This window comes from Lissotriton vulgaris, chromosome 9 (assembly GCF_964263255.1).
Source record: "Lissotriton vulgaris chromosome 9, aLisVul1.2, whole genome shotgun sequence".
Taxonomy (NCBI): domain Eukaryota; kingdom Metazoa; phylum Chordata; class Amphibia; order Caudata; family Salamandridae; genus Lissotriton; species Lissotriton vulgaris.
This window is the reverse complement of record NC_141697.1, coordinates 247,189,818-247,204,846: the sequence shown is the minus strand read 5'-3', so window position 1 is coordinate 247,204,846 and position 15,029 is coordinate 247,189,818. Positions and strand designations below refer to the sequence as shown.

At 47.3% G+C, this 15,029-nt stretch overlaps 1 protein-coding gene across 1 annotated transcript in view; it reads right to left on the bottom strand.

The window, feature by feature from the left end:
• GCH1 (GTP cyclohydrolase 1) overlaps positions 1–15,029 on the bottom strand; it is a 319,640-nt gene that overhangs the window by 32,410 nt on the left and 272,201 nt on the right. Inside the window, exon 5 of the mRNA XM_086937437.1 lies at positions 12,403–12,487. Within this exon, the coding sequence (XP_086793563.1) occupies positions 12,403–12,487 (85 nt within the window). The remainder of the gene's footprint in view (positions 1–12,402; positions 12,488–15,029) is intronic.

The window sequence follows — 15,029 nt, the reverse complement described above, 5'->3', positions numbered from 1 at the left end:
TTCCATTTGTTGAGCTCTGCTTGGATACGTGTGAGCATCGGAGGGAAGTTGGCAGAATAGAGCCCCCCCACTTTTGGAGTAATCTGGACATCCAAGTACTGAATGGAGGAGTTGGCCCACTGGAGGGATGTGAGAGATCGGAGACTCTGCAACTCTGCTGGCGAGAGTGTGAGATTAAGAATGAAGGATTTACCCAGATTTACTTTAAAGCCTGCCACTGCTTCAAAGCGGATCAGTTCCGATTTCAGGAGAGGGAGTGATGACGCCGGATCTACAAGGGAGAGGAGGACATCATCAGCAAATAGGGAAATCTTATGTTGGTCTTCAGCGAAGGGAATCCCCTGGATAGTAGGGTTTGCTCTAATTGCTGTCGCAAGGGGTTCTATACTAAGGGCAAAAAGTAGAGGGGAAAGAGGGCATCCATGTCTTGTACCTCTGGAGTGAGGGAAGGAGGGCGACTGTGCACCATTGACCATCACTCGAGAGCGAGGTTGTTGGTAGTTAGCTCGGATCATAGTGAGAAATTTAGGATCAAAACCGAAAGCAGACATGGTGAGGAACAAGAACTCCCAATCCACCCTATCAAAAGCTTTCGCCGCATCAAGCCCGACAAGGACCGCAGGAATCTGACGTCTATTGACCTTCTCAATGAGATGCACAATGCAGCGTGTGTTATCATGTGTTTGGCGCCCTTTAATGAAACCCGATTGATCTGGGTGAATAAGATCGGGCATGAGGTTATTTAACCGTTTAGCCAAGATGGAGGAATAATGCTTTGCATCGAGATTGAGCAGGGCAATAGGTCTGTAGGAGGCGCAAACCTCCGCCATCTTGTTAAAGAGTCGCGTTAGGTGTGGAGCAATGTCCGGGGCAAAGGTTTTATTAAATAGAGCAGTGTACCCATCTGGGCCCGGGGCTTTATGTAACTTAAGCGCCTTAATAGCCATGATAACATCTTCATGGGTGATAGGAGCCGTAAGCAGTTCATTCCACTCTGGGGAAACCTGTGGGAGCTTAAGGGAGTGAAGATAATCATGCTGGGCCTCTAGATCTAAGTGGGTGCCAATGTATAGAGCTTTATAAAAGGACCCAAAGAGATCTGTTTTAACCTCGTCACTATGAGTGAGTTCTCCCTGTGGACCTCGAATACCGCCAATGTATTCCCGTTTATCCTTAAGTTGTCTAGCAAGATGTTTACCGATCTTATTGCCCTGGGAGTAAGACAGATGACATAATTTCAATAGAGTGAATTCTGCCCTATTGTTGTAGATGGCTCTTAGTTTGCCCCGTAACGCGGTGAGGCTACGGAGGGTTTGCCTAGTGGGATTCAGTTTATGAGCTTGTTCTGTGGAGAACAGTTCGGATTCCAACGCCTCCCTTTCCGCAATGCGTCGCGAATTTAGTGCAGAGTTAAGGGACATACATTTCCCTCGGAAGACCGATTTAAAAGCATCCCTGGTGGTAAACTCCGAAGTGTCTTCAGGGCTATTAAGATCAAAGAATTCGGTGATGGCCTCTCTTAATTTAGTGCAGGAGTCCCTATCGCGTGTAAGGGCTGCCGGGAAGTACCACCTAGGAGAAGCAGGAGTGCTGACCCTCCAATTCAAAGAGATTGCTAGAAGACTATGATCCGAGATGGAAAGGGGGAATATCTTGGCGTCTTGAAGGTCACCTAGAAGTGACTCACTGATAAAAATGTAATCCAGTCGCAAATAAGTACGATGCACGTGGGAATAGAATGTAAAGTCGCGGGAAGTGGGATGTAGAGTTCGCCAAGAGACAAGAAGTCCCATGTCGTGTATTCGTTGCTGAATGTCTGCGGGAAAGGAACCAGTGTCTGAACGCTGTGGGTGGGTGCTATCCAGGTCCCTTTGCCAAGTTAAATTAAAGTCGCCCAAAAGAATTAGCTGCCATTCAGTAAAATCCAATAGTTTCCCCAGGAAGGCATGAAAGAAAGCCGTCTGGCCTGTGTTGGGAGCATACACCGCTACAAAAGTACTGAGTTTCCCCTTCAAATAGCCTTTCACCAAAACCCAGCACCCATCCTTGTCATGCTGCGTATCGAGGGGCTGGAATTTGGTGGAGGAGTGGAACCCCTCTGTGTTTCGTTATTGCGGAAGATCTGTAGATCAATGGGTAGTGTTTGTGGCGAAGCCTTGTGTCCTCGGCACGAGTGAGGTGTGTTTCTTGGAGGGCTACCACGTTGAGGTGATGATCTTCCAGACTTTCTGGCTTTTCTTTGGGGAGTTAGGACCCCTGACATGTACCTATGGCGAGTTTCATAGCGTTAACTGGAAAAAACAGTGAATCGATATGAGCCCCAACAGACACGACCAGCCCCCAGTGAGCACCTGATCCTGAGAGCTCGCCGACTCCCCTCCAAAGCAATAAAAAATCATTATACAAACCATCAGTTGAATGTTACAGCACTTTAAAAAGCCTCCACCACGACCCGCCTGACCCCTACCTACAAACCCCAACAACAGAAAAGAACAACATCTGAACTACTGCAATAACAGTGTGGAGGTCATCATCAATATCCCATTATGGGTAATAGAACCCCATGGGAAAGCGGGAAAGCGAAGGACTGAGGTACCCGTCCACGCCCCTCCCGGAGCAAAGCTTAAAGAATCAGCAGTGGAATATCTGTGAGGCGACAGTTTACTAGAGCTAATGGAAGATTCCAGTTGGCAAAGACAAGGTCTGACCCATGTGACTGCTTCGGAACATAACAAACTGACCGTGGAACACACGTGTTATTCGAACTGACCCTGGGAAATCGAACAAAGCGTCGTACCAGCCAAGTCTGAGGAACCAGCCAAAATGCCTTGTCACCGGCAATCGGCTGGCTGCAGGACCCTGCAAAACGGAGTTGCTGACAGAGGGTCCAGAAGGCCAAGGCAGCGTATAGATGTGGGACCACCCCCCCATCAACTCCTACCATGTCCACAGTGCGGCCCAAACAGAAACCAAAGTATTTGATGAAGCAGGACTTATAGCCCCTGCAGATAGTAGCATCTACTAAACACACCGCTCACAGGACACATCGGAGGGGGGCCAGTGCTGCGGGTATCTCTTCCACCCCAAGTTCCAAGAGACAGTACGCAAAAAACTGTGCCAACATTGAAAACGAGGAGCCTACCATGCAGTGGGGCTGCTGTGAAGGAGGGAGAATATCCAGCTCACCAGGGCCTTCCCAATATTGTTGAGCAGTGGAGGGTCGCCGCGCGAGCCGCAGGAGACATTAACATCTGTTCTCGGTGCCCACCGCCATCTTGAAGTCAGGCAAGTGGGTCACAGGTCAGCTCCGATGGGCGAAAGTCTGCCGCATGCAGCCAAAAGAGCCCGATAGTGCTCGCGCCTGAGGACAGCTCACCCCAAGCTCGAGACAGGTGTAGGTAGGCTAAAGTCAGGAAACGATCTCAGGCTTCAACTTCTGCGGTAACTGCAGCTCCGGTCGGGATGTCCGCCACCATCTTAGGCGCCGCTCGCAAGATCGCCCAGCGCAGCTCCTCCGCGTCAGTCGCGGCCACAAAAGGTGGTGAGTGCCCTATATAGCTGCACCATGTTGCCCACTGCCAAATGACACTGCTTGCGTCCCCCGGAGGTCGGCTTTAGGCGCTTCGAGAGAACACGCAGACTGGGAGCCGAGATGGTTCACAGCCTTTCGGCCATCTTGCCTGGCCACCCGCCCCTAAGTTTTAAAATCATCTCGAAGAGATGGGGTCCCAGGGCTGAAAACAGGCTAAGGGAGAGGCGCACATGCATTTCTGCTAATTTGATAAACACCAGGTTCCCCGGACCTAAAAAGACTGACGGGGTCATGCACCCCTCTCAATTTATAAAAAATTGGCTCTGGGCAATGGGGTCCCGTATGACTGAAAATGGGTCAGTAGGGTTCCTCATGTTTCTTCTCCCCCAAAAATATGAATGTGCTGAACCCCTCCGCTTGGGGGCTCATTTTCAAATAGGGCGGGAGCCTGTGTATTTTTTTCTCTGCGCTATGGATTCTCAGCGCTATAAAGAAAAATATAATTTTTGGTCCCATGGTCAGTCAGTCTGGAATCCCCTGCCCACCAGGCCTAGTGGCTCCCACGGTGGACCAGGACCCGACTAGCGAAAAACTTAATTAAACGGAGGTGGTGCAAGGCCTCCTTCCCAGAGCCTTAATAGGGCCTGCTAACCCCATTTCCTGAGGCAAACATCATAAACAAGCACTGGCGTTGCCAATAGGTCTCGCAGTAGGAAAGTTGGAGCTATTACAATTGCAAATAGCAATGCCTTTTATTTTTGTTTTCATTTTAAAAACATAAAGGGCTTTGTCATTTACAAAACCAATAGCTCCAACTTTCCTCCTGCGAGACCTATTGTGCACTGCACAGTGTGGGTGAAAGTGGCACTGCGTGGGTGTGAGTGCCTTTGAGTGAGTGGCGTTGCGTGGGTGAGTGGCGTTGCGTGTGTGATTGTTGTTGAGTGGGTGAGTGGCGTTGCGTGGGTGAGTGGCGTTGCGTGGGTGAGTGGCGTTGCGTGTGTGAGTGGCGTTGCGTGTGTGAGTGGCATTGCATGGGTGAGTGGCATTGCATGGGTGAGTGTGGCGTTGCGTGTGTGAGAGTGGGCTTGCGTGGGTGTGAGTGGCGTTGTGTGTCTGAAAGTGGTGCTGTGTGGGTAAAAGTGGCACTGCGTGGGTGTGAGTGTATTTGCGTGAGTGAGTGGCGTTGCGTGGGTGAGTGAGGTTGCGTGGGTGAGTGAGGTTGCGTGGGTGAGTGGCGTTGCGTGGGTGAGTGGCGTTGCGTGGGTGAGTGGCGTTGCGTGTGTGAGTGGCGTTGCGTGTGTGAGTGGCGTTGCGTGTGTGAGTGGCGTTGCATGTGTGAGTAGCGTTGCATGTGTGAGTGGCGTTGCATGTGGCGTTGCATGTGTGAGTGGCGTTGCATGTGTGAGTGGCGTTGCATGTGTGAGTGGCATTGCATGTGTGAGTGGCGTTGCATGTGTGAGTGGCGTTGCATGTGTGAGTGGCGTTGCATGTGTGAGTGGCGTTGCATGTGTGAGTGGCGTTGCATGTGTGAGTGGCGTTGCGTGGATGAGTGGCGTTGCGTGGATGAGTGGCGTTGCGTGGATGAGTGGTGTTGCGTGGGTGCGTGGCGTTGCATGTGTGTGTGGCGTTGCATGTGTGTGTGGCGTTGCATGTGTGAGTGGCGTTGCATGTGTGAGTGGCGTTGCATGTGTGAGTGGCGTTGCGTGTGTGAGTGGCGTTGCGTGTGTGAGTGGCGTTGCGTGGATGAGTGGTGTTGCGTGGATGAGTGGTGTTGCATGTGTGAGTGGCGTTGCATGTGTGAGTGGCGTTGCATGTGTGAGTGGCGTTGCGTGGGTGAGTGGCGTTGCGTGGGTGAGTGGCGTTGCATGGGTGAGTGGCGTTGCGTGTGTGAGTGGCGTTGCGTGGGTGAGTGGCGTTGCGTGTGTGAGTGGCGTTGCGTGGGTGAGTGGCGTTGCGTGTGTGAGTGGCGTCGCGTGGATGAGTGGCGTTGCATGTGTGAGTGGCGTTGCATGTGTGAGTGGCGTTGCATGTGTGAGTGGCGTTGCGTGTGTGAGTGGCGTTGCGTGTGTGAGTGGCATTGCGTGTGTGAGAGTGGGCTTGCGTGTGTGTGAGTGGCGTTGCGTGTGTGAGTGGCGTTGCGTGTGTGAGTGGCGTTGCGTGTGTGAGTGGCGTTGCGTGTGTGAGTGGCGTTGCGTGTGTGAGTGGCGTTGCGTGTGCTGCCTTCATTGAAAGGGATAATCTAACTCCTGAAATGTTCTTGATTATATAACCCAAGATCAAACAAAAACTAATTAACTATTGGAAGAAAAGCACGAGACCTTTAAAAAACACTTTCCTCCTTCACTAAAACATGAAGGTATACACCAAATTCAATAAACTGGGTTTTAGAATATTAATTTAATGTAAATATAACTGGTGTGGCTCTGATTTTATACTTTGCTTATACTTTTTTGTTAAATAACTGTGTAAACTAAGTGTTCTGGCATCTAGATGCGACGGACCACACTGTAGAAAACCTCAAATCCAAAACCGTGGCATAATGTAAAGAACAGGAATTATTACCACAATAGCCCATTTTATTGGCTTTATAGCTAAAACAAGCAACTGTAAGATCAGTCAAAGCTAAAAACACATTGGGATTTTGACGAGAACAAAACATTAAGTGCCCACATTTTGAAAATCACTGGGATTGTTCTCGCTATACTAATGTTTAAGAGGAAAAAAGGTCAATGAAACTCAACTGCGTGTACCAGAGATGAGGAAGAAGAACTGTTAAACTAAAGTCATGTAAATAATTACAAGGAAGGACGGGTGAGAGACGCACGGAGAGCAGCAGCCTTTGATGTGCTGGCCGGCCGACAAGTGAATAATTAGGGGAGGAGAAATGCTGGCATGAGGCCGAGCGCACACTGGGGTTTTAGGAAAAAAACAGAGGAGGTGGTCTTAGGATACGTGAAAGGAGAGACTGAGGTGGAGTGGACTGGAGGGGAAGGAGACCTGGCCCGGAAGTTGCTTAAAGAAGAGACACGCGAACACTATAAAAGGTGCCCAGGATCACACACATTAGTGAAGCAGGGATGCCGGGATTAATCTTAGACGTTTCAAATTCACGCTGCATTTCAGCCATCTTTCATTTATAACGTGGTTTCACTTCAATAAAAGACCATAAACAATGAAGAAAACGTTGTTATAATAATAATCTATAACTTAAATTAAACACATTACTGAAGCTTCCTAACAGTTTGTGCCGATCAAAGATGATTTTCTTTGGAAGAGTGAGGTGTATGGAAGCCGATGGGCAATGAAAGTCGGTGTGCTTACTGCCCTGGTGCGGGTGCAGCATGCAGTATTGTTGTAGGGCTCCACATCATATATAACACCACACACCCTGAAAATGGCGAGGAGGGGGGGCAAGGGAGGTGGTGAACTCAGACAACGGGAGGGGGCGGGAGCAAAGTTAACTTGGACAATGGTGGCGCACAGAGAAGACCTTGAAACGCAAGCAGGAGGACGGGACGGGCTGAACAAGAAGTAAAAGCAAACTTCCAGATTAATACTTTCTTCCCCCAACACGTGTCCCTATCAAAACGAATGTAACCCACTTACTCGGGATACATCCTCATCCATGGACGTCCACAGAAACTGAACAGATCGCACAAGAATGAGATTCCAAAGGCAGGGGAGAGGGGCTGCCCCAGGTTCAGGGGAGGCTAAGATAGCAGGGGGAAGGAGAGCGAGCTGTGAGGAGAGGGTAGAACGAAACCAGGGGAGTCTGAGATAGCAGGGGGAAGGAGAGCGACCTGCAAGGGCTTGTTTAATAGAACATAGGTAAGCATTGGAGGTGAACACTTGCTTACATGCTCACTCAGATGCGTGCACTTGTTTAATTTTGTAGTTACAGCTAATGTTCGTAAGAGACTTTGATTGCATAGGGAATGTTTCCTCATGTAAAAAGACTAGGTGGTTTTGACATGATGAAGTTAAAGCGCGGAGTGAAAAATAAACAAATGAAAGACATCTAAAGTCAGCTTTTGGTTTGACAATAATAGGTCCGAGTTTCACTCGACCTAAAAATTAAACAGACAAGCGGAAAACGAAAGCCGTGCAAAACTAGATGGGCCAGCCAGCAGTGAAAAAAGTAATGTTTCGGGAGAGCCTGGTGCGGGAATGCGAGCGAGGGGAGGCAGGCAGATTACGAGGGAAGCCGGATGGGGGCGGGAAAGCCTGGTGGGAGGCGTGAACGCCGGATGGGGGCGGGAAAGCCTGGTGGGAGGCGTGAATGCGCGAGGGGAGGCAGGCGGGAGGCAGGCGGATTGGGAGAGAAGCCTGATGGGGGCGGGAGAGCCTGGTGGGTGGGCGTGAATGAGGGGAGGACTGGGCTGGGCTTGCATGCGATGCGCGTGCATGTACACGGGCACTGCATGAAAACCGCGGGGCTGAAAGCCCTTTGGTTTGAAGATGTTTTCGCCACATGAATTCTCGCTACGCTCGATGCGCTTGCGCGCATCGATAGGTCGCGAGACCTAAAAAGGGAGGGAGTGCGCAGCCCCCATCCGAGCCTTAAGAGGCCCCGGGACCCCATTCCCCTGTGGCCGATCTAAAATTAAAGAGGACGGGGTTCGTGGCCCTCCTCCTCCAGCCTTGAAAGGTTCTGGAACACCCCTTCACCCGGGGCCGGGTCAATTACCGTGTCCCAGAGAGCCCACCCCTCCCCGAGCCTATTAAGGCTCGGGGAGGGAGGCTGCACGGCCTCCCTTCCCCTTTGAAGAGAGATACGGGCCCAGGGGATAGGGTCCCTAAGGCCCTTAGATGCTTACGAAGCGGGGCCATGCACCGCCCTCACATTGATTTAAACAAAGTCTATGGGTTTCCCGGTGGATGGGGTCCATATGACCCTTAGTTATTCAGGAGGGGAGCCATGCACCCCTCTCCCCTTAATACAAAAAAAGGCCCCAGGGGATGAGGTACCAGGGCCCTTAGTGGATCAGGGAGGGGGGCATGCACCCCCTCTCCTCTTAATAAAAAAAAGGCCCCGGGGATATGGTGCCAGGGCCCAAAGTGGCTTGGGGAAAGGGGTCATGCGCCACCTCCCTCAGCTTAAAAAAATAAATAAAGGGCTCAAGGGGAGAGTTCCCAGGGCCCGAAGAGGTTGGGGAAGGAGGCCGGGGCAATGGATTGGATGCACTGCCAATTACACGACATATTACATCACTCATGACATCATCTATGCTATCATTGATAATATCACTGCATCATTTGCAAAGAAATTATTAATGCCAAACTGTGCATGGTGGGCCGTGAGTTATAGTTTCCTTAGGGCAACAGTTATAGTTACTTGGAATAACTCGAACAGGAGAAATCAGTGACTTTGTATGTTTAAAACGTTATTTTGTCACTCAAACTTTCACCTTCCTATAGGGCACGGCAGGGGTCAAAGGGAGGAGGAGTGGATGGTGCACCATAATTGCACATGACAGTCTTAGGCTGGCCAAACAGACATGCACACTTAGCATCTTTGCACCTGGGTGTGTTGTACAGCCGAGTGGAGAACTGTCCCAGGCTCTCATGCACTCAGAGCAATCAAGATGCTGCTGTCATGTTGGTGACAGCAGTGTCGTGATTGGCTTAGGGGAGTCTGGGAGCCTGTGTGCTTCTGTGCTGCCTGGAGTTCACAGGTAAGTGTTTGGTTTTACATTTTTCACCACGCCTCACCACCTCAGTTTTGTAGCAGCCACCACTGCAAAGTGGTCTGCATTTTGGTAATTTCCACTAGCCACTGGCATCAAACTAAGTGTTAAGGGTGCTCACCTGAGCAGCTGGTTTGTACATAAGCAATAAATCACTTTGGTCTCCCTTCCACCAAACATAACACAGTGGGAGGTTCATTGTTTAATGTCCCACTGAATCTAATTGCCAGGTAAGTTTCCATCTTTACCAGAGAGAAATACCATTCAATTGTTCAAATTTTGAAAAGGGCCAGGAGCTGGTACTACGTTTTGTGTAAATATGATGTACTTTAACATAAAAATTTGAATTCTATGTGGATAAATAACTTGTTTAGGAAGTTTTAGGTAACCCTGGGCATAGTTCGCTAAGTAGCGCTACACGAAGCTACGAGAAGTGCACTTCGCGAGCTATGCGTAGCACTACGCGAACTGCATAGTGCGCTGTTCGCCATAATTGCACAGTGCCGGATGCCTGTCCGCACTGTGCAATTATTGAAAACGGCATCTTGCACAGTTCGAGCTGTCGTTTTCTGCCGCTCGACTAGATGTTTACTCGAGCTGCAGCTTTCTCAACGTGGACTGGTAGTTTCTCATTGCGAGCGGTCGCGAGCATACGCGACCTCTCGCAATGAGAAACCTGACCTCCTTGCGTTGAGAATCTCGCCGGGAGGTTTATTTCCACGCTCGCGATCGGCAACTTGATGTTGCTGATCGCGAACGAGGAAAAAGTCTCGCCGGGATATCATTTTGCTTGCTCGAGGTCGCCAACTTGAAGTTGAGGACTGGGAAAGACATGGCTTGGTAGTTCGGACTGGACTGTTCCCATGAGGCACAGGGTCAGAGCTGATTTGCATATTGCCAGTGTCTTACCCAGGGTGGTGTGGAGTGCAAAAAACGATGGATTTAGGCCCAGATCCTTGTACTGGGGTGAATGTATGACATTGTTCTACATTCTGTCCATCAACTGTGTTTTTTGCAATTTTCACCCCGAGTGTGCTGGGTATACTCAGACGTGAGTCCCAGGCTCTCCACACCACTGGAGTCAAGCTATCCAGGCTGATGAAGGCTGATAGCCAGAAACCGGTCCTTGGATGCTTGATTCCGGTCTGGGAAAGACATGGCTTGGTAGTTCGGACTGGACTGTTCCCATGAGGCACAGGGTCAGAGCTGATTTGCATATAGCCAGTGTCTAACCCAGGGTGGTGTGGAGTGCAAAAAAACGATGGATTTAGGCCCAGATCCTTGTACTGGGGTGAATGTATGACATCGTTCTACATTCTGTCCATCAACTGTGTTTTTTGCAATGTTCTAGAGCAGGTCATAAATGCTGTGAGAGAACCCACCTCCCTCTTGCTTTAGCATTGCTTTTGATTAGTTAAAGGGTGTATGTCGTGTGGCTCAATTAATGGTTTGGAAGAGATATTTGGATCAAGCAAATAAAGCTCCACTGCACAGTCATGCAAAAGCAGAAGATACATTATTCAGCATGTGTACTATCTTCCAATCACACAACATATAACAGTATTGTAGTGGTCCCTACAAATGAGGCACCCTCCATGGTAGGCCATGCGAAAGGACTCAAACTTTGCTGGCAAAAAGCTTTCATCATCTACTTTCTTTGATTATCAATCCATTATCCAACAAGAAACTGTGTGCACAAAAGTAAAACAAGGACAAGTAAATGATGTAATGAAGCATTTTTTAGAAGCAAAAAGAATTCAACCAGAGACTCTTCAAAGTACTTCTGCAGGATACAGAAACAGACTACACAGACCTGTTGCTGCCTACAAAGGTAAGGTGGTTGAGCAATGACAAAGTTCTGGAAAGGTTTTATTGCTTTTCTTCCAGAGTCTGAACAGTTCTTAATCATTCAAGGACAGTTTGACCAGAAAGGTTTGAAAAGGCCCACCATGCTCCATATTCTCTTTGGTATTCACACATTGCAGCTACCTCAATCTCGCACTTCAAAAGCATATGACAACTTGTTTCTCTATGATGCCTCCCAAGTACTCCTTCAAATGCAAACTGACAGCCCTAAGATGCTGATTTCACACTTTTTACTAAACTGTAGGCTTTAACCAGGAGTGCTGAGAATGCTGTCTATCCCCAAACTGTGTGCTTATCTGAAAGGCATCTCTAGAAACATCAAGAGGTGATTTCTTCCAGTTCAGAATTCTCCACCCTTTCCCTCCCAATTTAGGTAAATAGAAAACACATGGATGATTAGGGCAAGGAATCTTGAAGCTGCCAAACTTACTGGTTTGAAAAGGGCACAATCTAAGATAGAACTCGATGACATGAAACACAACTGTTCTTAAAGCCTCTTCAATGGCTAAGGAACCAGATGAATTCTGGCAAATTGTGCCCGCTAAAAATTCCCTCTGCTATTTACTTTGGCATAAAAAAATAATATGTATGTTTGCTTTAAAGTATGTACGCAAGTGTTTGTTTTCAACAATGGATGTTCTAAAACATAAACTAAGAAACAAACTGAATGACGTACATATGGATTAGCTCTTGAGACATGCAGTCTTTGAAAAATGTCTAGATTGCAGGCAAAGGCAATGGGACATGAAATGGAAAATGACCTTGAAAGCTTAATTCCTTGGAAAAAACTTCCCCTGCCTCCTGTATGCCTCTTTATGTGACTTTCTCTATTCACTTAAGAACTGTCTGACCAGGAAAACACTCCTTGTGCAGCTTTCAAGATTGGGAGGACTGCACTGCAATTCTTGCACTCCTGAGAAGACTGCATGTCTCCTTACTAGAATTTATTCCAAAGCTGGCCAATGTTAATTCAAAAACTTCAGACTTGCAAAAAATACAAGAAGGTGCCCCAGGGCTCTACCACCCCTCATGCCTCTGGCTTCTGGATTGTGGCAAATCAATGGTGTACTAAAAAGCTTGAGGCAAACTGATAGATCGGGGAACAGCGCCACATCTGGTCCAACCAATGGCATGGCACAATGGACGTTGACAGCCTGAAATGGCATAGCTAGAGACATTGCTAAAAAAGAAAGTACCCACATTTTCATTTTAGTATGTATCTACATATTTTGACAGATAGCCTATATTGTTGATCTTTGAGCACCTTATTTACAGTGTTATATCTACAAATAAATGAAGATCCAAAAAATCACTTACGTCGCTTCAATAACAACTCCTACTCCCGCAGGCTTTAACGCTTCTGTTATTGCAACAGCAATTTGCTTTGTTAGGCGTTCTTGAACTATAAATACAAGATGAAACAACATGTTCTTATTTCTATCATGGACTTTGGTTAATTTACTCAGCTTTAACAAGGACATGCTACTTTTTACTGGTGGGTACAGGTTTTCGACTGATCCATTTTGGAAGTACTCTCACTTACAATCAAGAAATTTAAGTGAAATATTCTATTTATGTGCACCTATCATCATCTGTCACTCACAAATTTCACAGAAACCAAAATTCTGAAACTACATGACCAAAATTAGTTCAGGAAATTATAGCATAGTTTATAACCAACTATACAACTAATTGTCTTATCATACCATCATTCAATAACTTACTAATCTTCATCATACCCTTATCTGCAAATCATTGCCTCTTCCTACAATTACCTCTACAACATAATTTCTGGCCATTACCTTTTCATGGCCAGTACCAATTCTGACATTGCGTATATGATTACGTTGTGGGTTTTAGTATTAGGGTTAGTAAAAGGGTATCAGGGTTAGGTTAATTACATGTTTTAAAAATATCCTATTTAGTACATTAATTATTTTTCATTAATTTAAAATCAGAGGAGCCTATGCACAAACGGGACTTTGGAGTACATTAGAGGATGTGGCTGAACGGCTAAAGCAATTGACCTGGAAGCTGGGAAACTGGGTTCGAGACTTGGCACGAAAGCTGAACATCCTGTAATTCTGGGCAAAACACTAAATCTCCCTGTGCCTAACAGAATTAATGTGTTCCTCTGTAGCTTAACTGGTGCTCATGTAAATCACTCTGATACCTTCGGTCGAGTTCACGCTATATAAAACAAAAACAAAACAAAAAATAAGTACTGCTAACGTACTATAAAATGCTATTCGGAAACTTCCAGGCAGAGGTTCTCAATCTGCCTTTTTTATCTTTTTTCTTTGCAGAGATTCCCCATACCTCAGGCTGGAGATCTCCACATGGAAAAGTATACAAAAACGAAAAAGTTTATTAAACTTAGAAAAAGTTTGTAAACATGTTTTTATGATACACATTATTGGAAATTAATTGTACATATTCATTATACATGTAAAACAAAAGTAAAAAGCTACAAGACTGGTAAGTAAACTTTGAGTAAAATCCTTAATAATTTATTATATCAATTTAAATAAAAATTATTTTTCTAAACAAGTTTTATTAATTCCTATTCCCCTGTATTGAAGTATTTTCAGGTGATCAGTTGATCTTGGGTGGTGACTTCAACACTATTCTCGATGAAACGTTGGATAATTCCATCCAGCAGACTACATACAGCATAGAACAGATGCTGTTACATTGTATTGAATCATTAGACCTACTTAAAGTCTCGCTTATAATGCATGTGTGGGTAAGGATTACTCTTTCTATTCCCGAGTTAATAAAACTCCTTCCAGAATAGACTTCTTCCTTACAAATAGCCAGGCTTAGGAAACAGTGGCATTGTCAGAAATTGAGGTTTGTACCCTATCGGATCATTCCCCAGTAACTCTGTCCCAGGGGGGGTCCCCGGTCCCCCATGGACATGGAGTCTGAATGACATGGCTTTTAGAGATATCTGCCAAGACCCACAATAGCGAAGCTTTTTGCCACTACTTCCAGTCATGGCAAGCTCCCCCCTCCATCAATCAATCAATCAATCAGGGGAATTGTAAGCGCACTACGCTCCCGTGAGGGTCTCAAGGCGCAGGGGGGTTAGCAGATTCTTTCAGTCGAAGAGCCAGGTCTTCAGGGCCTTCTTGAAGGTGTTCAGGGAAGGGGCGCTTCTGATTTCAGTGGGGAGCTCGTTGGCCTTGATGTAGGTGAAGGATCTTACCCCTGCTCTGGCTCTGTGGATGTGTGGGGTCTCGGCGAGGAAGAGGTTGCCAGAACGGAGGTTTCTTTTGGGTGCGTGGAGGGTGATTATGCTTTTGAGGTATAGGGGTCCGGTTTTGTGTAGGCAATTTTTAGGAGTGGATGAGTATCTTGAAGTTGACTCTATTCTCTAAGGGGGGGCCAGTGGAGCTTGCGTAGGTGTGGGCTGATGTGTTCGTGTCGAGGGTTAACGAGGACTAGTCTGGAGGCGGTGTTCTGTATAGTCTGGAATTTGCGGAGGAAGGACTTGTTCATGCCCGCGTAGAGGGTGTTCCCGAAATCCAGCCTGCTGGTAATGAGTGCATGAGTGACTGTCTTCCCTGCCTCAGGTGGGATTCACTTGAAAATCTTACGGAGGATACGGAGGGTGTTGTAGCAGCTGGAGGCTACGGCGTTGACCTGTCGGTTCATGGAGAGGGAGGAGTCAAGTATGATGCTGAGGTTTTTGGTGTGGTCCGGTGGGGTGGAGGGGGCTACCGAGGGTGGTGGGCTACCAGGTGTTGTTCCATGCTGATGGGGTGGTTCCGAGTATGAGGACTTCTGTCTTCTCCGAGTTGAGTTTCAGCCTGCTGTTTCTCATCCAGGCTGCGACATCCTGCATTCCTTCCTGGAAGTTCAGTCTGATGGTGGTGGGTCAGACGTAACACTTACATTTTTTTTATTGTTTTATATTTTAAACTTGAAACAATGAAATA